This window comes from Zosterops lateralis, assembly GCF_965231275.1.
Source record: "Zosterops lateralis genome assembly, chromosome: 21".
Lineage (NCBI taxonomy): Eukaryota > Metazoa > Chordata > Aves > Passeriformes > Zosteropidae > Zosterops > Zosterops lateralis.
The window spans coordinates 6,553,700-6,575,121 of NC_139781.1; the positions used below are offsets into that span (position 1 = coordinate 6,553,700).

The window sequence follows — 21,422 nt, forward strand, 5'->3', positions numbered from 1 at the left end:
CTCACTGCTAAATGCTCAACTGCTCCCTACAATGTTTGGGATTAAAGGAACTTTGTGCAGGAAGAAGAAAGCAGGTGGGGAAAGAGAAGAGGTGAGGATGGAAGCACACAGGATAATTGGAGGAGAATATTTTCCGCTTCGGGCAGGTGCTCTTGTTCATTTGTCCTTCTGGCTCATGGGATGCTTGAGGAGACAAAAGGAAATTTCCTTGGAAAGGGGTGGAAGACAAACTTTCTCACTGCATACCATTAACTGCCCGGGATCGCTCCCCCAGAACAGCTTGACAAGATTCACATGAGAAGCTGGGATTTCTTTAATTGCATTTCCCGTTCCCCTGCCACCCACTGTGACTAAAATGAAACACTGGGATGGGCAGCCCAGCACTGCCCAGGACTGGGGAAGCAGCTGCTGCAGCCCTGCTCCCTGAGAACCACTCACTGCCAGCCAGCACTGAGCTCTGTCAAACCACCTCTGCTGGCAGCACGTTGAGAGGGTGGAGGATCCAGCAGAGCCCAGAGCTGGGCCTGAGAGAGCACAGGGCACCCAAATCCCTGGGATACTGTAGGGACATACATGGATGGCAGGGAGAAGGAACTCTGCAGAGCTGAGATATTCTAGAAACACGTGGGTTTATTGCAAGGGTCGTGGGTAAAAAGGGCTTTGCCTTCAGCCACCAGCCTGGGCTGGAGAGAACCCCAAAGAGAGAGAGAGAGAGAGAGTATGAGGTGAGGGAGGTAAAAAAGCTAAGAGGGGTAAGAGAGAGGTAAGAACGAGAGAGAGGTCAGAGTAAGAGGTAAGAAAGGTAGAAGAGAGTGAGGACCTTATTACAATCCATTCTATCTCCTTTTGTGTTGAATATTCTAATTTACAGTGACCAACCAGCACAAAAAATACAAAACCTACAAACTTTGCATGCAGCCCATGAGAACTGCTCTAGCACCACATCATCCTGTATTCTAAACTCTAAAGAGACTTTTCTTATCCACCTTTTCCCTGATGCCTTGGCAGGGTGGAGAGGGGCTGCACCCTTGGGTCCTTTTGTTTTCTGTCCTTCACCCATCTCCAGCTCATCCCCGTCTTCCTGCCTGCCATGAGCACATCTCAAAGCTGCCCTTCATTTCTATTTCACTCACAGGTTTTACATCTCCAGCATTTCTTACCAGGCAATCATATCTGTAAACTCTTCTTGTCCCATCTTTCCCAACAGAACACCACCACCCAAGTTATGGAAATATCTGCATTGGCCAGGAGAATAACCAATTGTATAAATTACTGTCTAATTCTCACCCTCAAGGAAAAAAAAAAAAAAGGACATTCAAAACATCTGAGAAAGTTCTGGTTTCACCAAGAGGGAGCAGTTTGTGCCCTCTGCAGAGATCCTTGCTCCTGACCCTGTTATCTCCTGGCCCCAGATGAAGGAGGAGATGGGAGCAGGGTGCTCTGCCTCACCAGCTCTTTCAAGGAAATCTGTTTCATGTTGTCTCTCATGCCCCCTTGCTGTGCTCTCTCTCCCTGCCCTGCCAGTTCCTTGATATTCCTTCTCTCTGCCTCGTTTTGTTTTTCCTTTCTCAGTTCTTTTCAAGCCACCACACAATCACTGCCCAGCCCTAATGAGATTTCCAGGGAGCACCAGGCCATGGAAAGCAGCTGGGAGAAGCTAATCAGGTTAAAGAAAAAGAACAATTTCCCTCTGTTGGGTCCTGGGAGGGCAGAGCAGCCGGAGTGCAGTTGCAGAAGGGTTACCAGGCCAGCTGATTCTCCTCTCCAGGCAGACACCCACACCTCAGGGAGGTCATTTGGCAGCCAGGTCCCCACCCCTGGGCAAGCAGGACCTGCTGAGCTCTGCTCTGAGGGCTGCTCACTTCCCATGGCACCTGCCGGGTGCAAACGCTTCTCCTCAGAAATGAGGGATCGATATTCCCAGCTTTTTTTTTTTTTTCCAGCTCCCAACTCTTTTCTACATTCTCTGCCTACTGTAGATGCCTCCTTTGAGACTCACACACTTGACCTTCCCCAGCTCCCCTCAAAGACTTTGGAACACTTTTGGGAAGTGGTGAAAAAGATAAAGGCTCCGTTTTCTATACAGTGGTGTGAGAAATACTCCGGCAGATCTTGGACATCTCAGAATCATACACAGAAAGAAAGCAAAAAATTTGGGATCTTTGGCTTAGCCCAAGGTTCCCAGGAGTGAGACAGCACATCTTTAACTGCTCCTTACCAAATTCCAGCACCTGGCTTTGGCTTTTTGTGAGAGGAATTTTCATCCCTCCTCTTGCTGATCCAGAGAGAGGAACCAGGGTCCATTGTGCCTTCTCATGAGGTACAGATTGATGTGAGAAACTATGGCTGCAATCCCTGGACATGCCAGATCATGGAAGGAAATGATCTTTCATTTCACAGGGTTAGGGTTTCCTTTCTTTCATGGGAGGAAATGGTTTATCTTGAGTGTTACAGGTCTCTCAGTGTTTCTTTTCAAGAACCAAATGAAGATCACCCAGTTATCATCTAAACTTCACCCCTGTGGCTGTAGGAACAACCAACCAAACTCCTTGAAGATTTCCCACTCCTCTACCCTGCTGCTCTGCTTCCTCTCCTCACTCTCACAACACTGATAAGGTGGCTCTGGGTGTCTGTGGAGGAGAACGACAGACTCAAGGCCACAGTCTGCTGTGGGAGGCATCACAGGTGGCAGATTTGGAGGGAGGGAGAAGCTGATGGAGGGGAACTGTCAGGAACAAAGCTTCCAACATTTGGAGAATCCCCGCTCTGACCTCTCCTGTTCCCCAGCCACATGGAGACAAGGTGTTCCCCCACCCACACTCCCAAATGTTTTGGTTCACACCTCCCACAGGCATCTGCCTGGGGGGAGCCTTTACCAGCACCTGCAATTCCCCTGTGGAGCAAAGCTGATCAGATGGTTGGAGCCAAGTGCAGGTCAGGGAACACAAATCCTCACCATGAAGCTCTCTGGATGTGGAGATGGACACACAAGGCTTATCCTGGGTCCCCAGCCATCATGCCCTTTTATTTCCCCACCCACAGTGCCCCAAGCAGGCAGTGTGATCCCTCTGGGGCTGTGAAAAGCTGGCAATGGGAGTTGGTGGGGCAGTCAGCAGTGCTGGTGTGTAACGGCTGCAGGGTCCACCTGCCCACACTGACTGATGCCTTAAGTTTTAGTTTTCATGTATTTCAGGTTCTGTGGTGCCCAGGGGAGCAGCTCTGAGCTCACAGTCAGTGTCACTCAGCTCTGCACAGAGCAGGGACACAAAACAAATCCTTTTCCTGCTGCACACCAAGGACAACTTTCAGGCCCAAAAGCACAAACAAGGCTGGGCTGAAGGGAGGAACAAGAAGGATGAGACCTCACAGCCTGGAGCTGGAATTGGACAATTCAACCTCAAGATGCAAATGGACCAAAACTTATCAAAGTGTGAGACCTTGTGACCCTTTGTCCCTTTTGTGACCATTTTGTGTCCACCTTGGGTGTAGCCCTGGTCAGGCTCTTGTCCTGCCCAAGGTGGATCCCTAAAGGCCTTTCAATAAATATCTACTTTATTCTCCAGCTCTGTCCAGTCTCTGTTCCAGCTCAGCCTTCCCAAGGCATCAGTTTCTAGTGACCCAGATGGGACAATGAGGCATCAGACCATAAGATCACATCTCCTATGACAGGCACCAAGGCAGTGGGGACAGGGAGGAGATGTGAGGAGAAGCAAAACCCCAGGGAGGCTCACCCTGGCTTCTCGTCTCCAATTTATACCACAGGCAATTAAACCCTTCCTGTGCATGGAGATGGAATGCAGTAATCAGAATATTCTGCCTTTAGCACCGAGGCATGAAGAGGTCCTTGAAGCAAATTGATGGTGGTCACCCACAACCACTGAATTCTGAGAAATGGTCTCCATTTTGTCACACATTTATAGCAGGCAGATTTCACAACAGCCTTTTAAGGGAAATGGTAGGATGGCTTCATCTGGGAATGCAGGAAATAAATAGAACTGATTTCTACTGGGAAAAAAAACCAAAGAAGTTTTGCTCAAAATAAATTAAAATTGTCAAACCCTAAAATGAATTACTTCAACCTTATAATTTCATTCAAGAAACTTCTTTTTCTTCAGTAAGCTAACAAAATATTTCCTTTTACCCTTATCTAGTTGATGCACTTCACTTTGACGTTTATTTCCAAATACTCATTTTCGTGCTTTACTTATGCAGGACAGAATTTATCACCATATGAAGAGCAAATCAAAACAATCTGATGAAACTAAGTGTAAATGTTTTGATTCTCCCTGAATCCATTTCTCCTTGGATATGCTGAAAAATCCTGGCTATTTGTCCCAAGTGGGAGGGGAGAATGAGCCTATCTCTCCTATGATGCTGCTGTTTGCCCTAGACCAGAAACCTTGGCCTCAAACCCTGGCCTCTGACCAGCTCTTTGACTTGATTCTCACACACCTGAAATATCCCATCCCCTCCTGCAGAGACATCTAAACCCTTCAGCTCAGATAAATCAACTCTGCCTTAAAAATAATTCATCCCACCGAGTGACAGCTATTGGTACAGCTCAGAGTCCATCCATCTTTCACATTTGACACAGCAGCGCTCTCCCTTTGGCTTGGGAGAATCGATGTAATGAGGGGCAGAGCACAGATCAGTGCCTGGATCACACACAGCCCTCCTGCCCTGGCCCTGAGCACAGCCTGGGGGTCCATCCACAGGGCAGCTCCTCCAGATGATGGTGGTGGGACCAGCCCTGCTTTGCCTCTCCACTCAGTTATTTCCTGCTGTAAAGTTCAGCATTCGAGTCTGGGATAATCAATGCCAGCACTCTGGAAGAGTGGAGGGTCAGCTGTCCACTGACAGCCTCTGGAACACAGCAAATGGAATGCCCTGCAAAACTGAGGACAGCAAAACCTCTTTGAATGCCCTGCCAGACTGAGAGCCAGCAGCCAGCACGGCCAGGGCACAGACATGAAGAAACCCTGACTCTATCATCCCTCCCTCTCATTTTCCTTCTCTCTGTACTGATTTATCAGCAAGGAGCATCCCCTGGTCACTGGAAAGTGTCACTACAGGTCTTTAACAAGCAGGGAGCCACCAGAAACCTCTGGAAAAGGGGGACCAGGTGCAGCTGCTGTGACCCCAGACTGTAGGAAAGATTTTTTGGTGCCTCAGGGTGAGGAATGAATGTTCACAGGTCAGGTACAGCCTGCTCCTTGCAAAGCACCCACTGGCAGCATCCTTCCCAAGCTGCTTGCAAAAGGTTCAGGGCACACAAACCCCTCCTGCATCCTTCCCAAGCTGCCTGCAAAAGGTTCAGGGTGCACAAACCCCTCCTGCATCCTTCCCAGGCTGCCTGCAAAAGGTTCAGGGTGCACAAACCCCTCCTGCATCCTTCCCAGGCTGCCTGCAAAAGGTTCAGGGGGAACAAACCCCTCCTGCATCCAGCCCAGCTGAAGAAACGCGAGTTTTCTCCAAAGGCTGGCACAAAATGAATGAGAGATTGAGTCATTCCTGCCAGCAGAAGGGCGGAAATGGGATCCGTGAAGGAATTTACAAGAGCCGATTACTTCATTATGGATGTTGATTTATCCCTGCGTTGCCCGAGGGCCAGAGGCTGCCCGAGCCGTGGGCACCTGTGTGCCAGGACTGATGCTGCACTTTAAGAAACCTTTAAGTACAGCCACATTCTCCCATTTTTAGCACCAGGCTGCCACCACAGATGTTAATTAACTTTAGGGCTTTGCTCTCCAGAAATGTCTCCCAGGAAAAGCACTTTCCCTGCCCCCAGGAGGCCGCTGTCCAGATTTTCATGTTTTATTTAGCTCCAAATTTCAGATGCAAACCTCCAGCTTTTCACTCGTCTTCCCTGATAACAGACTCCTTGAGTTTTCTGCACAGCCTGTAAATAAAATACCAACATGGATGTCACACAGAAAATATCTGGAGGGGATTAGTGTATGTTCTGGATAATAAAAGGAGCTGGCTGAATTATTCATAGTGAATAAATCAGCTCTTTTCCGTTTTGGAAGCAAACTTTGACAATTCCGGGAGCTCTTGGGATATGTTTAGGATGGGAGCAACTTATTTATTTCTTCAGAGCTTTTGTTGCAGCCCATGGTTTGGCCCACAAGTCACACGGGGTTGGTGGCATTCCCTCAGTGGCCTGGGAGGGGGTGGTTTCATAAGGAAAGACAAACTTTTCATGCTGCCCTTCCTGTAGCTGACTGTTGCCCTGCATTTTCTTGCTGTCAAGTGTTTGAATCTTTGCAGCACCATTCTCACAATGTGTATTCTTAGAATTTATCTGTATGTTTTGCATAGTTCTTCTCTGAGAGGAGAAGAACTTGATTGAAAGTAAGAGTGACCAATGGAATCAGGAGGTTGTAACCTCCTGTCCTGGGTTGTAGTGTAGGATGTGCACACAGTATTTATTCCATCCCCATCCCCATGAGCTGTTGGAACCAGGTGGGGCAGTGTTTTCCCAGGCCCCTCCTTTGGGCTCTTCTGCTCATGGCTCATCAATGCCTTGCCCAGGACTCACAGGGAACTCCCTCCAGGAGCTCTCTCTGTTTAATGGGCCATCAAGGAGCCACTGCACGACTCCTCATCCCATTGGGAGATGCTCCCAATGCCCAGGGGGAGGAGCCAAGCATTCCCACCTGGAGAGAATCTGGGATTTGGGACAGGACAAGCAGCCCTGAGCCACTGGATTCCCAGAGGAGCAGAGCTGCCAGACCTTTCTGTGGGATCACTGCTTCAGGAAGAGCCCCTCACCTGGACTGCTCCCACCACCCTGCTCAGGGTGTGTTCTGACTCTGTCAGTGCTCCTTTGTGTTATTGCATTGATTTTATTTTATTTTTACCTTTTTACCTTTCTTCTTGTTAAATTGTATTTCTGACTTGGAGCCTCTCACTCGTTTTCCTTTCAAACCACGACACCTCCTTGGGCCAATCCCGGCCCTCTGTAAAAAGTGTATATAAATTAATTAGAATCAGATAATAAAAAGCCTTCCATGATTGTCCCTGCTGCTGCCTGCTGTCCTCTGGGAGGGTCCACACCCATGTTGCAATGTGTTGCCCCTCAAAGTAAAGAGGAAAAAACAGCTGACCTCACTGCTGTGTCAACACCAGCACCAGGGACCCCTGGCCACTGCTGAACATCAAGGAATCAGGAGGTGTGAGCACTCTCCAAGCCGCAGGAGCATTTGTGAAGACATTTGTGATAAATGCAGCACCAGCTCCGAGCCATCACTCGGGCATGGAAAATAACAGCCAGGAAAAGCACTGGGGCTGTTAGTGAGCAGCACCCATTCCCCAACACTTTAAATTAATTCTCGGGGACCAAAACCCAGCCTAGCCCTGTCCTGCAGAAGCTCAGCAGATTTGTGCTGATGACCAGCCCCTCGCTGCACACCAAGGCCAAGGAGAGCTGCAATCCTTGGCACGGCACTGCAGCGTGCTTTAGGCATTGCAATCCACCCTAAAGTGGGTGCATCTGGGCTATTGCCTCCCAGACAGATGATTTGTGAAGGATTTTTAAGTCCTTTCAGTTGAGAAGTGCTGTGCAACTGCTGGAACCTATTATTATCAGGAAAGGAAGGGGGAGGTAGCAAATTTCCTTTACCTATAGGCTTATCTTGTGCTCCAGAGGAACACAGCCGAGCATTTCAAACAGTGTGCCATTTTCAATTCATTTCCTTCCTACTTATTCCAAAGCAGCCAAAGCTAAGTATAATCAAGACTTAAGTGTTCCTCGGAGCCAGACAATTATTACTGGGCTCGATTTCCCCGTCTTTTCGGGGGAGAAAGGAAGGAATTAACCCAAGCCTTGCAGCGGGACAGTCACCCAGGGCTGGCACATGAGCTGCCTTCCAACGCAGCACTTTTTTGGGATGTGGGATGTGCTTCCCCAGCCTCCAGCTGGCCTGGGGCTATCCAGGAGGGTGCTGAGCTCCTGCAGAGCTCTGCTCCCCTCTCGGGGGTCTCTGTTCCTGTTGCTGGGGTAGCTGAGCCCTTCTCAAGCAGCTGCTGCCTCGCTGCACTCTCTGATAAGGCACCAGAGCCGCGATCCAGCAGCTCAGCCAAAGAGTGTGCAGCAGCAATCCTTGGAAAAAGGGCTCTGCAGACACCCACTGCCTCCCTGCCCTGCTCAGCCATCTCCCCACGGGCAAAGATGAAGTGCCTGAGATCCCCAAGCTCTCTCTGTGGCATCAGCTTCCTCCCCAAGCACTCCCCCTTGTCAGCTTTAACTTTGAAAGCCAAGCCTCCCTCTCTGCCTCCTCGGGATTTACATGAAAGGAGTCAGTGGGGAGTTCTCTTCATTCATGCTGGGCTTATACTTCTAAATTATAAAGTGTGTCAAATGAGGATTTAATTTATATTTAACAAGACAATGTTTGTGAATTAATTATTCATCAGCTGATAACGAATAAACATTTCCCTCTTCCCTCCCTCCCTCCCTCCCTCCTTTTTTTCCACAGCGTTTCCACGAATGCACCCTACGTGCAAATCTATTAAATGCTTTCTGCAGTACTCCAGATGTGGGAAAATATGTTCTTCACCCTCAATTTCGTGAGTGTGTTGCATGGTAACTAATGTAGCCAAGCAGAGCATTATGAGTTTAATGGCGTGCAGCATCTCCTTCCTGGAGAGGCAAAGGGGGGGAGTAGCCAACTCTTTCATTTGGACATATCACCCTCTTCAGGTTCCAGCCCCCCACTCACAGGCAGAGATAAGAAAACAATTTGCTGTAACAACTGAGATAGGAGCCCAGAAACCCCGCTGGAAATCACAGGTGCTTCTGAGACAGCAGAATCTGGCCCCTGGTGGATGATGGAGGCCAATTTTACTCTTCCCATCTTTATTATCATTAGGTAACGAGATTGGGGTGGTGTACAACGCCAGCAGAAGGGCTGTCATTCTGTTCAGCTACAAAATTTGGCACACAAGGACATCTCACACACAGCAAAGAGAGGAGTCCTCAGCACCCAAAGCAGCCCTCACTGCAGTGCCTCTGACCCCAGACACCTGAGGCAGGTAACCAAGGCAGGTCCCTGGATGACTGGAATGTCTCCATTGACCTTTGCCAGGAGGCTGCCACAGTGTCTGCAGCTCTGTCTGTGGCTCCTCGAGCCTCACGCCTGGTTGTGTGTAAGAAAGGAAGAAAAGGATATTCAGCTTTGGCCTCTGGGAGGAATCTGAGAAGCTCTGGGTGAGATTTGCTCCATCCCCGAGCTCAGAACAGAAGCACTTCTCCCCCTCTCAGCCATCCTGTCCCTCATGGACACGTCAGGGACATCCTCAGGGCTGAAAGACACTCAGCCCCAAGAGCTGGCACCCGCTTTACTTCTACAGCATCATTTCCTGAGAGTTAAGCATCCCTAAAGGAAGGTGATCCAGAGCTCTAGGTGCCCTTGACACCAGTTAAAGCTATAATCTATAGCAATAAAGCCATTACAAAACAAAACCAGCAGCAAATCCCTCCAGCAAACAACCACTCAGTGAAAAATTTGAACCCAGAGTCTCCTCCCTTGCCCCAGCCCTCGCTGGCACCTCTTCCCACAAACATGCCTGGAGAATGAAGGTGGATCTTTGCACCAGGCTGAGCTTCTGATGATCCAGGGACACCCCAACGCTGTATTAGTGGGAATCTAACTGGGCATCCAGCTCCACCACACAGCTTGGAGAGCTGCAGCAGTCCAAGTGATAACTCATTGTGCTCCAGGGGCTGCTGGGCAGTGCTCAGCCACAGCCAGAGCTCTGGAGGGGCTCATGGCCCAGTGCATCCTTCCCTGATGGGGTAAACACAACCTCCAACCTCTCTGAGAAGTGCCAAGTGCCCCAATCCCACCCAAAATTCATGGGGTTGGGGAGGAAATCTCAGTCCGTGCAGGGATTGGAGTCTTCACTCCACTGATGCTCCTGATGGTCCCACTTCTCCCCCTGTCCCACTTCTTATCACTGAACCATCTTCTGGCTCTGTTTCTGGTCACTTCCACATTTTGCTTGGACAGCACAGAGGGTCATTTCCCCAGGGAAGGGAGAATAAAATCTGCCACCTAAACGGGAAACAAGCCTGCCATTCTGGTGTACAAAACATATCAGGAAATCACTTTACATTTCTCCCCGCTCCAAACCTGCCCACCTTCTGCTGACTCCTGAATGTTAATGTTATTTATGACAAGTGATTGATGAGGGAGATGCAGAATTCACGCCCAGCACGGGGCATTTTCAAATCACCTATTCATTTTTAAGGACCGGAATCAGTTTTGCATCCTGACATGATTTATCATTTGGAGGCTGGGCAGTGGCTGTGCACGGCCAGCTTCCAATCCCTGACAGAGCACCAGCAGGATGGAGACAGCAGTGAGTCATTAACCCTTTGAGGGTGAGCAGGGTGACCACAGGAGACCAGAATTTAAACCAGATTGCTGAAGCTGGAGCCTCCTACTCCAGCAGCATCCTGTAGCCTCCAGCTGCAGATTTATAAGCCACAGTGGTCCAAGCTAACAGCCACAGTAATGCTGCTGTGTCTTTTAAAAGCAGAACTTGGGTTTTTGTCTTCTACACAGCCTGTGTGAGAGGGAAATATTTATGTAAGGCGCTGTCATGGCAATGCACCTAAAAGAGATCAATGGGACATTTCCCCTCCAGTGGACCTTCCAGCCCACACAAGCCTCTCTGTCTGTGGCAGAGTGAAATGTCACCGTGGGCTCCAGAGGGATCTAGCTCCGAGACAAATTCTAGCTCCTTTCCCTTGGAAATGTGCATTTCCTCAGGTTGTGTGTGGGAAAGGGGCAAGATGAGCCATGTGGGATGGGCCTGGCAGCTGGGAGAGGGCAGAGGTTCTCAGGGTGGGAGAAGCTGTATCAACAGGGACAGGGTGGGAATGACATGTCCCCACCAAAAATCATCCATCACATGTTTGGTGCCAGCCTGCCAGGGACTGGCACGACCCACAGAATGATTTAATTCACTGCATCAGCACGGAAAGGAAAACAAACACAACACAACTGGGTGAAGCAGCCAAGTCTAGAGGTGACACTGTGGCAGCTTTGTCACTGCCCTTTTCTCCTTCAGGACACCACGTAGCAGGATGAAACCTCTCCCTTGAGCAGGGGGAAGCAGACGGGGTACACACAGCAGAAATCTGAGGCTCTGAGACCTGGGTCTAGCTGCCCTCAGTGCCTTTAATATCACCCCAATATCATGGGAAAAGGTTTCAAAGTTCAAGGGCATCACAGGTTCAAGTTTAAGAAGTTACCTAAGGGAACAAGGAAGGAGAGAGATCCTAGAGAGTCTACTTGGGGTGTCATACAGAGGTGTCTCAAATCACAGGTCATTGCTGGGACCCCACAGGGACCCCTGGACTGGCAGCCCCAAGGCACTTCAGAGGGACAGCACAGCCAGTTGTGACTGATACGACAAAACCCCTCAAAATCGTCCACACTGAGCAGTTTCCTCCCTGCCTGAGCAGCTCCTGGCTGTGCCATTCCCACAGACAGCAATCCTTTCCTCAGGTGGGAAGGCTGCAGATGGGTGGACCAGCCCCATGGCAGCAGTTTCCCCAGCAGAACCCTGGCCATTCCAACTTGTGGAGCCCCCTTTCACTGAGAAAAAGCTTCTGCTGACTCCTAGAAAGAGCTAAACCCATGGGTTGAGCTCCCCCACACGATTTCCTGGTCTCTAGTAAGGGCTGAGTTCACACAAGAGCTTTTCCCCTCTGTGGGGGTGGCTGTTGTCACTGCTGGCATCTTGTTTTCCCAAAAATACCAGAGCTACTGAATGTGCCTGAAGCTCCTGTACCTGCAGCCATTTATGGCTGGTGTTTGCCCAGCAGATCCCAAATCCTGAAAGCCTGGGCTGGACGTAGGTACGTTCTCACATCCCCATCACCATGGCATAAGCTGTGTTTCTTAGGAAACCAGCCTAGCAGCAGTATCCCTGTTTGGGAGGAGAGATGAACTCTGGATGCAGACTGGATTTTAGAATCCACTCTCTGCTGTGTTGCTACCCCCCTGCACGGTTCTGCAGTGCTCCCATGGCAGAGAGGGGAGCAGAGCTTCCAGCAGGGCTGGAAAAGGGAGATGGGAATGGCTGAGAGTGAAAGAGGAGGATTAGGATGTGCTCTGGGTTTTGTGGGCGTTTCTTGGCATATCCTTGTGCAGTGAAAAGCAGGCAGAACATGACCCTGGTGTTCTGTTGGAACACTGGAGGCTGAAAATTTCAGGCTTTCTGTGCCAAAAGGCACTGACCCTGCATTTGACCTGAAGCTGTGGAACAGGCTTCCAAAATTGAGTGACAGCACTGGGGTTGTGGGTGTGTGGTTTGAACAGAATTGTGTGATCTCACAGGGTGAAAAACTTAGATTTGAGATTTTAGTATATAGTAATGTATGGGGCAACATGGAGGAGGTTGGGCATTGTCTAAACCCTTCTTCTTCACCTTCTTCTTCATGGATTTAGGTGGTTTTCTGTAATTGGGTGGGAAAGGTTTGCATTGCAGGCCTTGGGTGGTCATTATTGGGCCAGAAATATAAATAATAGAGGTGTCACCTTGTCATTGGGTGATTAGTACTTAAATCACCTTGGAAAGAGTTAGAAGCTCTACATTTTACCTCATTTTTCCTAACTTGCTAGTTAGAGCTCACAGCTCATGAGTCTGTAAATAGGTAAGAAACAATAAACATCTAAGTCTGAACTCAAAAACTGCATCTTCCATGTGTTAATCCTGACCTTGGCAGAGCAAGAGAAGCCAGAACCATGACAGTGCTCTCTCTGCAGGCACAGCACTGCCTGGAGGGCTGAGCACACCCAGCCCTTGCCCTGCTGCTCCTGTGTCACTTTGGCCACACGTCCCCAGGGGCTGGAGGGGCTTGTGCTGGCAGCCAGGGGTGACACCCACACTGCTCTGCTGTGGTTCCTCTCCTCGAGACTGGACATGCTGGAACAGTGCAAGGAAATTCTGAGCCTCGAGGCCATCCCTGCTGGGCCTCCTGATGGTGCCCTGGTCGTGCCCATCTGGTGGCTCGTGAGCAGGAGCTGCCTGGGGGCACATCCTCGGTGCTGGCCGGCCAGAAGGGCTGCTCCAAACGTGCTCCTGGGAGTGGAACTGGTACTACAGCTACTGTACCATCCCTCCATCCCTGGGGGAGTTTGTTCCTTGGAGATTTTGTACTTTGGAAAGTAAAAATAACTTGCCCATCCTGGGAACTTGGTTGTTTTTTTATCTATTTTTTTTTTTTTTTTAAGTTTTTTTTTCCAGTTTAATGTGGCTGGTTTTGCTCCTGCTCTTTTTTTTTTTTTTTTTGCATTGAGAGAAACAAGAAAAGCCAAATTGTCCTGGCTGTACCTTGCCTTTGTCCCCTCTACCTCACTTGCCCAGTAGACTTGGGAAGCCTTTCAAAACCTGACAGCAGCCAGGTTTGTTCCTTGATAGAAAAGGGGAAAAGGATGACTTTTCAGGGAAAATAATAATAATAATAATAATGGCAGTTTCCTGTGAAAATTAAATAGTCAACAGTTGCTCTCTGGATCAAAGAGCGTCTCTGTTGAGTGTTTTCACAGCTCTTGGTACAACTGGGCACTGCTGGGTCCTGAGCCATGAGGAGGAATCATCCCAGTCCCGATGCCAGCTCTCTAAGGTGCTACACTATGAAGAAGAAACCCTGGACCAGAGGTCCTCCTGCTTTCCCCTTGCTCAGCACCACAAGCCAGGCCTGGGCACTCAAGTTTCACCCAAGTTTCACACTGCCATTGGAACCACCTCCAGGTATCTCCCTCAGCCCTCCTGGAACACACTGCCCCTGTTCTACCTCACCCTGAGTATCCTGGTGCTCACACACCTCACAGGGAGGAGAGGGCAAAGCCAGCAGGCAGAAGTGTCTGCAAAGCAGAGCCCAAAGAGCAGCAGCATCATCCCACTCCTGAGCCCCCAGGCAGGGAAGGGTTGCTGAGCTCCCCCAGGGCACTTGGGGACTTTGCTCCTGCCCAGGGCTGGTGCTCAGGTCTCTCCAGCTCCCAGCAGGGCAGAGCATCTCTCATCAAGGGAAAGGAAACCTCTCATGCCAACACCACCCTGACACCACGTCCAGCCAGCACAGCACAGCCTGGGGCAGCCCTGGCCCGGGGAGGGGACATGGTGGCCCTGCAGCCAGCACAGCACTCACCATCTGGATGACAGACACCGGCCCGATGCTGTTCACGTAGATATCCACATCAATGAACGTGGGCTTGACTGCAAAGACAGGAAAACAGGCACCATCAGCTGGGCCCAGGGGCATTTGCAGAGGGGTGAAGACAAGGGGAACATCTGGGATGAGTGTGGCTCTAGTGACAGCAGGCACCAAAGCATGGAAAACACAAGACACAGCCAGGCCAGGGGACCACCCGTGGCCACAGGGAGCTTCAGGGGACACTTACTGCCAATGTCAGGCCTCAGCTTGTTGTCATAGTTCTTGAGCAGCGAGTTGAGGATCTGTGTGGCATCAGTCTCCTGTGCCTTGGGGGTGAGGACCCAGGTTTTATTGATGCTGAGGTAATCGTAATCGTATTCCTCTGTGCTCTCACACCTGGAGAGGAGACACAAGGGCACGGACGTGGCTGTGGCAGCTCTCTGGCACTCCCTGGCAGCAGGGGCACAGCTGTTTTTCAGAGATACCAAAGGAGGAGGATGCAGGGCAGCGAAAAGGCAGAGCATGAGGAGCTCAGGGATCTCCCCAGCCACACTGCTAAGGACTCAACTCACCTGGCACCTTTACTCACTTCAGGGTCACCAGATATGCAGGGGCCTTGCCACTAGTGGGAAAGACTGGAGTGCTCCATCATCACTCCACATGGAGTGCTCCACCTCCTCCTCAGCTCCCTTTGGAGACACACTGCTCATCCCCGAGGTGTGGGAGCCAGCCCCTGCTTTCCCTGCCTTCCTACTCATCCCACCCCGCAGCTCCTGCTGCCAGAGCTGCCTGTTAACCTCAAATACCTCCACTGCTCTGCCTGCTGCTGACACCTGAAGCAGGCTTCCTCTGAGGAAACAGACAGTGACAAAACAGTGGTTTTGGGGAGCAAGACATTAGCAATAAACGGATTTCAGAGAAAATAGGTCCTAACCTACCATGCAGGCATCGTGCACGTCTGACGTGCCAGGAGCCCAGCCATCTGCCCTGCACAGATCCCTGGAAATTAAAGCCTTATGAAAACTCTTCTGCCTCCAGGCCAAGACCTGCCACAGCCGATTTTCTGCCCTTCCTCCCCAGCCCGTGGCGTGAGCTCCCATTTAAAGATGCCCCATCTTCCCAATCTCCCAGTTCCAAGGCAGGCAAGGAAAGCTCCTATCCATCCTCCTTTGGCCATGATCCACTTAGCAACAGCTTCTCTCACCGCCTTTCAAATCTGCCCTCTCTAAACCTTTTGCACTCCTCCCTTTTCCTAAAGGACTTTTCCTAAACCGTCTAATTAGATTAGGTCCACACGGTCAAACCCGGGAGATTCCAACCACCTGCCGCCGCTCTGGGCAGCTCATTCACGGGGCTGTCCCCGGGATGACACGGCCATATGTGGGAGAGGATGCTCCCACTGCCGGCACGTCTGCCGTGTCATCGTGTCACCTACTCCGGCGACACGGGAGGGTCTCACAGTGGGAGATGTCACCGCGTTGTCACTTCCCAACTCCGAGGTGTCATCAGGCACCACGGACACGCATCTCCCTCCCCTTCAGGGGAGACACAGCCTGGCCAGGCCACTCAGGAAGAGCTAAAAACCATTAAATCGACACGATTTATCAGACGCTCCTCTTTCAAAACTGGCTTTTAGAATAGCTTTAAAACTCTCAGCATCTCTCGGGCTCATGTCCCCCCGCCGAGGGCCGGGCTGCCCGCAGCTGGCTGCCTGCCGCTGTGCATTAGGTGTTGGTACATCAGCTCATTGTTTCCTGTCTGATTGCTCTGCACTTTCTAACCGCGCTGAAGGAGTGTTAAGCAGCGCTGTCAGGATGCGCTTCCCCATCCCAGCAGCGCTCGCTCTTCTCTCTCTTCTCTCTCTCGCTGGACTCTCGCTGTGGCTTTGCCTCTGAAATCTAAGCGAGGAGAGAGCCCTGCACAGGGGACCACAGTGAGCCCATCCCATGGTGGCACAGGGATGAAATCGGGGGCTGGCCCTGCTCCTGACAAACAGAGGGACATTGTGCTCGCAGCACGGCTCAGGGCAAGGGAGAGTGACCCCAAACTGCGTCCCCTCGCCGCCAGAGCTCGGGGTGCTGGAGGCTGCCTCTGGCAAAGTGGGAATGGCCACACCGAAACCTTTTCTCTGTGCTCCCTTGGCCTTACTTGAAGTCACCTGCCGGCACTGAACTCTGCACGTCCCCCTGCCCTGCCAAAATTCCTGGTCCTCTGAGAAATTTTAAGGCTATAGCAGAGTCTGAAATATCACTTTGGGGGCTGAGCAAACCCTGGCTGAGCTCGCCCTGCTCTCAGTCTTCTGGTTTCCCCCCATTTAGTGTCACTGATTAACACCCCAAGGCTCGTGGTAGCATTTCCAGGGAGTCACATCCCTATTACAGATGCAGGGACACTACCAAAAATATGCTTTTGCTAATGCAGCTAATCCCAGTCGACTAAACCACACTAAGCCATCTTAGCATAAGCAAGCCAGCTTTTGCTGGAGAAAATATGCTTTTTCTGAGTGCCTGTGCACACACAGACACACATCAGCCCTTCCTGGTCAGGAGTGTAACTCTCATGCCACCCTCTGCAAGCCACTGCCTCCTCCCTGGTCTCTCTTCTTGGTGGCCCCACTTTAAACTGAGAAGGGAAGATCTATAGCAGAGGAGAGGTATTAAGGTGACATGTGCATCCCCCCTCCAGCTGCTAATGGAAATGTCACGCTGCAGACCTGCAGAGATCCCCAACGGGCTGTGAACACTCACTGGCCTGGCAGCTCCATCTCCAGGCACAAAGTGACTGGCTTGGTGACAGGGGACAGCCAGCTCTCATATGTCTCTGTGCAGCCAGGGGGAAAGGCAGAGCTGTGTTTCCTCACCTCTGATTGCTGAGGTGTGAGAACACCCCCCTCAGAGCAGGGCCATGGGGCTGGGACACAGCCACAGTGTGGGCAGGGGGGGACAGCAGGACAGAACTGGGGGCATTGCAGGGAAACCCCTGGTGTTGACAGAGGAGTTGGGGCCATGGCAGCTCCTGCTGGTGCCCTGAGCAGGAGGCTGGCACGGCAGGGAGGTGTCCTCGTGGATGTGCTCACATGAATGGATCAGGTTGGACAATTCTCCCTGGGCAGCCTGTGGCATTACAGCAGGACAGAGCTGTGCCTCAGCTCCCTAATTCCCTTCCACTCCAGCAGACACCTGTTTGGCTGAGGCTTCCAAAAACACTGCTGGGGAAAGTCACCTCAAGAGCTGGTGGCTGGCTGCCTCCCCCAGTGCCCCAGCTGTCTGACAAGGTGTTCCCTTGGCAGGAGGAGCAGGAGAAGAGCAACATGTGCCACCAGCCCTTGAAGACACTGCTGCTCCTTGCCTGGTGGGGCAGCTGCTGGTGCTGGCCTGGGATGCACACACACTATTATCCATGAGCTGCTGGTGGCCCTGAGGCAGAAACCTCCCAGCACAGATGCAGATCCCCAGGCTGTATCCAGCCCTGCTGCAAACACAGCTGAAAGCCTTCCCTGCTCCCAAGGAAAAGAGAGCAGCCAAATGCAAGAACAACGTTTTGTTTCCCTTGGTTGAAAAACACTGTGGGGTCAATTCTAATTACCACATGTTAATGTGTCCTTCTAGTCACCCATCCCAGTGTCTCTCAGGGTTGGAGGCACAGGGGTTGTAGGCACAGGGGTTGTAGGCACAGGGGTTGGAGGCACAGGGGTTGTTGGCACAGGGATGTTGAGGCAGATGGTTCTGAGTTAGAAGCAGGCAGAGGATTTAAAGATGGGGGCTCTGACTGCCCCCTCCCCATCTCACATACCTTCCTACTCTGACAACACACCCCATGAAGCCCCAGTGGTCCAACCTGCACAGTTTCTGCACCACCTGCCAAGCCCAGCCTCGGGTGTTGATGCTGTGCAGGGATCCTGCCTTCAGGGCCCAGAGTGGCTGCCCTGGTCCCAGCAGAGGCAGTGCCCTGGGAAATGCTGGAGAATGAGTCTCTGTGCTGGGGGAACCATCTGGGGAGGGCTGGATCAGCTGGACAAAAGCAGCCAGCCCGTTCCAGTGCCAGGGGAAGGGTCTTGCATTGAGAGAAGAGCTCACACACAGAGCTCTGCTCACACAAACAGAGCTCCTCACCCCAGCACCTACCATGAGGAACAGGGAAGAGGAGATGCACCCTCCACAACTGCATCCAGGAAAAATGCAGTGAATGCAGAGCAAGACCCTGATATAACTTGTTCTTTTTCTCCTCTCACAGGATTCCTCTCCCACTCCATCATGCCCACACCCCCAAACCTCCACAGCCACTGCTCCTGGCAAAGCAGGCTCAGGGTAGAGGCAGATTTGAGGCACTGGGCAGAAGAGAGGCCAGGGCAGCTATGGGGTGAACATTCCTGCTCAAGGGTATGAGAATACAAGATTTAACTGCTCCTCGTGTGATCTTGCAGCTGAGAACTCACTCTCTCCAAATGCAGGGCTGGTGGCAATGCACTGCAGGGCACAGACGGGGCACAGGAACCGGGACCACCACGGATCCAGCCCCTCTCAGCCCTCCAGTGCCCCCGGGATGGATGCACCCGCATGGATCTCCTCCCGGGAGCTTCTGTGTCAGGGCACGGCAGGGGCTGGGTGTCAGGACACGAGCAGTGGGGCAGCTCCTGCTCCTCGACCCTGGGAAGGCCAATCCACACAGGACAATGACAGGGATGTTCTCTGTGCCCACCCCCGGGGTCGGGAAGCATTGGCAGGGCAGACCATCAGTAGCAGGATTCATGCTCCCTGTCCCTGACTGCATCTGTAATGGGATTTGATCGGCTTTAAGGCGGCTTATTCTGCCAATTAGCTTCAGCCAGTAAAATCCCTCTTCCCCCAAGCCCTGGGGGTAACAATCTGCTGACAACATGTTCTTTCCCCATCCACCCATTAAACTCATCAGCAGGGCTAGGAATTGTAAGAAAAAAAAAAAAAAAAAAGGAAAAAGAAAACTTGAAAGCCCCTCGTGCGTGGGCCCTTTCATCGCTGTTTACAGAAAAGCGCTACCAACGGCTGGCCCTGGGAACATCACTGCACTGCCACCTGCCCCTGCCTCCGCTCGCTCCTCGCCCAGCGCGCTGGGGGCACCGGGCTGGTACCCAGAGCCACGACCTGTGGAGCAGGGCAGGGCAGGGCAGGGCAGGGCAGGGCAGGGCAGGGCAGGGCAGGGCAGGAGCCCGGGCTGCACACCCCGCGGGGCTCAGGGGGCCCGGGGGATGGAGCGCAAGGAAGGGAACCCGAGCTCCTTCCCACCAGCCCCGACTCCACGTGGAAATGCCCCGGTGACGGATGGAGCTCCCCGGAGGTGCCGGGTCCCTCTGCTCCTGCTCCGGGCACCCCGGAGGGGGCTCGGCCCCTGGGATTATCCCGCGGGGTGATGGAGGGATGGAGCGCGGGGTGCGGAGGGGAGCGCGGGGCGCAGAGACGTGCGGGCGGCACTCGGTGCTGCCGCGACGGGACCCGCTGGAAGGAGCAGCCGGGGGCACGGAGCCGGAGCCGGCGTGGGGAGAAGCGCTGCCGCTCTAATCCCATCCCACCGCCCCGACGGGTAAACTGAGGCAAGGAGGGGGCGTCCGGCCGGCGTGGGGGGGTGTGAGGTGGGGACTCACCTGGCTCGCAGGACCGGCCCGAGGGCCAGGCAGAGCAGCAGCACCGTCCCGGGCATCTCTGCGAGGCGAGCGGCGGCCCGGGGGGCGGCGGCGGCCGTGCTCCCGCCCGGCGGGGCTCAGCGCGGGGCCGGCCCGGGGGCGGCTCCGGGCTCCCCCCGCCGCCCGCAGCGCCGCGCTCCGGCCCCGCCGCCGCCCGCTCGGGCCCGCGCTCCGCGCCGCCGCCCGCGCTCCGCAAACTTGGGCATCTCTTCTTCTCCGGGCGGCGGCGGCGGCGGCGGGGAGGGGCCGGCGGCGGCTCCTACCGCCCCGCGCAGGGGCCGGGCTCCCCCGCAGCCCCGGGGCTCCGCGCCGGCGGGGGGCAGCGCCCAGAGGCGCCCGCGCATCTGCCGGGGCCGCGCCGCCGGGGAGCGAGCATCCTCCGTGGTGCCAGCAGCTCGCGCTCCCCCTCTGCCTAACGAGGCGTTGGATTTCTCTTAATACTCCCCCCACTTTTTTTTTTTTTTTTTTTTTTCCTCGTTCCAATGCACGGCAGTTGGGGTGTTGGTCTAAAAAAAGAAAGAGTGGGTAATTATCGCTAAATTACGCAAAGGCGGCCGGCCCCGCCGGGATGAGCTGCCAGCGAGGATGCAGCGGGGAGAGAAGAGAGAGGGTCCTTTCCCACCTGTTGGGGCGGATGTCCCGCAAAAAACAGGCGGGAGGGTGTGCGGGGAGGAGCCGGGTGGGCTGCGGGCTCCCTGCCTGTCGCTCTGTGCCATTTCAGGGTTTGCATCTGGGGTGTTTCTTCCCTCTGCCGACACCCGGCCGGCAAAGAGCAATGATGGATTCCTTCCGGGGGGGATTGGGGTGGGAGCTGCTCCGAATAAACTTTGTTAGATCTGCACGAGGTGCCGGTAATTGTCCCTTATTGTTCAGTGACAGGCTGAGGGGCAGGAGCTGCTCCTCAGACAGGCCTGGCCCTGCATCTCCCGGAGCTCTGGGGATTCTGAGGGCACATCCAGCCCCTCTGGACCGGAGCAGGACCATCCCTTCTATCTCTCCTCTCACTGCTGGGCCTGTCACAGCCTTCCCCACCTGAGCAGGGGCAAATCACTCCTCTGCTTTCCCCCTGCAGCGTCCTGGTGCTGCTCAGAGTAAAGAGATTCCCGTTCCCGCAGTTCCTCCCAGCCAGGACCAGTCTCGGGGGCGATGGGGATGCCACAGGAGCACACTCAGGCAGTAACAGCACATCTGGGTGGTTTTCTGAGCCTCTCTCCCTTTCTGATGTCTGCAATGACCACCTTAACCCCTCAAGAGTGTGAGATCTGAGCAGCCCAAAGCCACAAGAGGCAGCTGCAGGCATCAGGGCTCCGAGATGGAATTTCCCTGGAGTGAAGCAGCTACAGATGATGTTGCCTTCACTTCATGCAAAGAAGCCAGCTCTGGATGGCAGAGTTTACAGGAAGCACATGTCAAAAGAGTAAATAATGAATATCAAAGCAGCAGTGAAGGTGGAAAAGAGCTCTTTAAGCTTCAAAGCAAGCCACTGGATTGTTCCAGAAGTTCTTCAGGGATCCAGATGAAGCTGAAGTTGGGAAAGGTGCAGGAATAGCTGCAGGGAAGATGTAGCTGTCAAGGATTCTGGTCAGGAGCAGA

General features: G+C 52.9%; 1 protein-coding gene across 1 annotated transcript in view; it reads right to left on the reverse strand.

Annotated features, from left to right (window-relative positions):
* Positions 1-19,846, reverse strand: part of LOC310917783 (gamma-aminobutyric acid receptor subunit gamma-4) — a gene marked incomplete at its 5' end in the record, with an annotated part of 39,526 nt that extends 19,680 nt beyond the window's left edge. Inside the window, 3 exons of the mRNA XM_083876318.1 lie at positions 14,168-14,235; positions 14,421-14,569; positions 19,791-19,846. Coding sequence (XP_083732444.1) covers positions 14,168-14,235; positions 14,421-14,569; positions 19,791-19,846 — 273 coding nt within the window. The remainder of the gene's footprint in view (positions 1-14,167; positions 14,236-14,420; positions 14,570-19,790) is intronic.
* Positions 19,847-21,422: the final 1,576 nt, after the last annotated feature.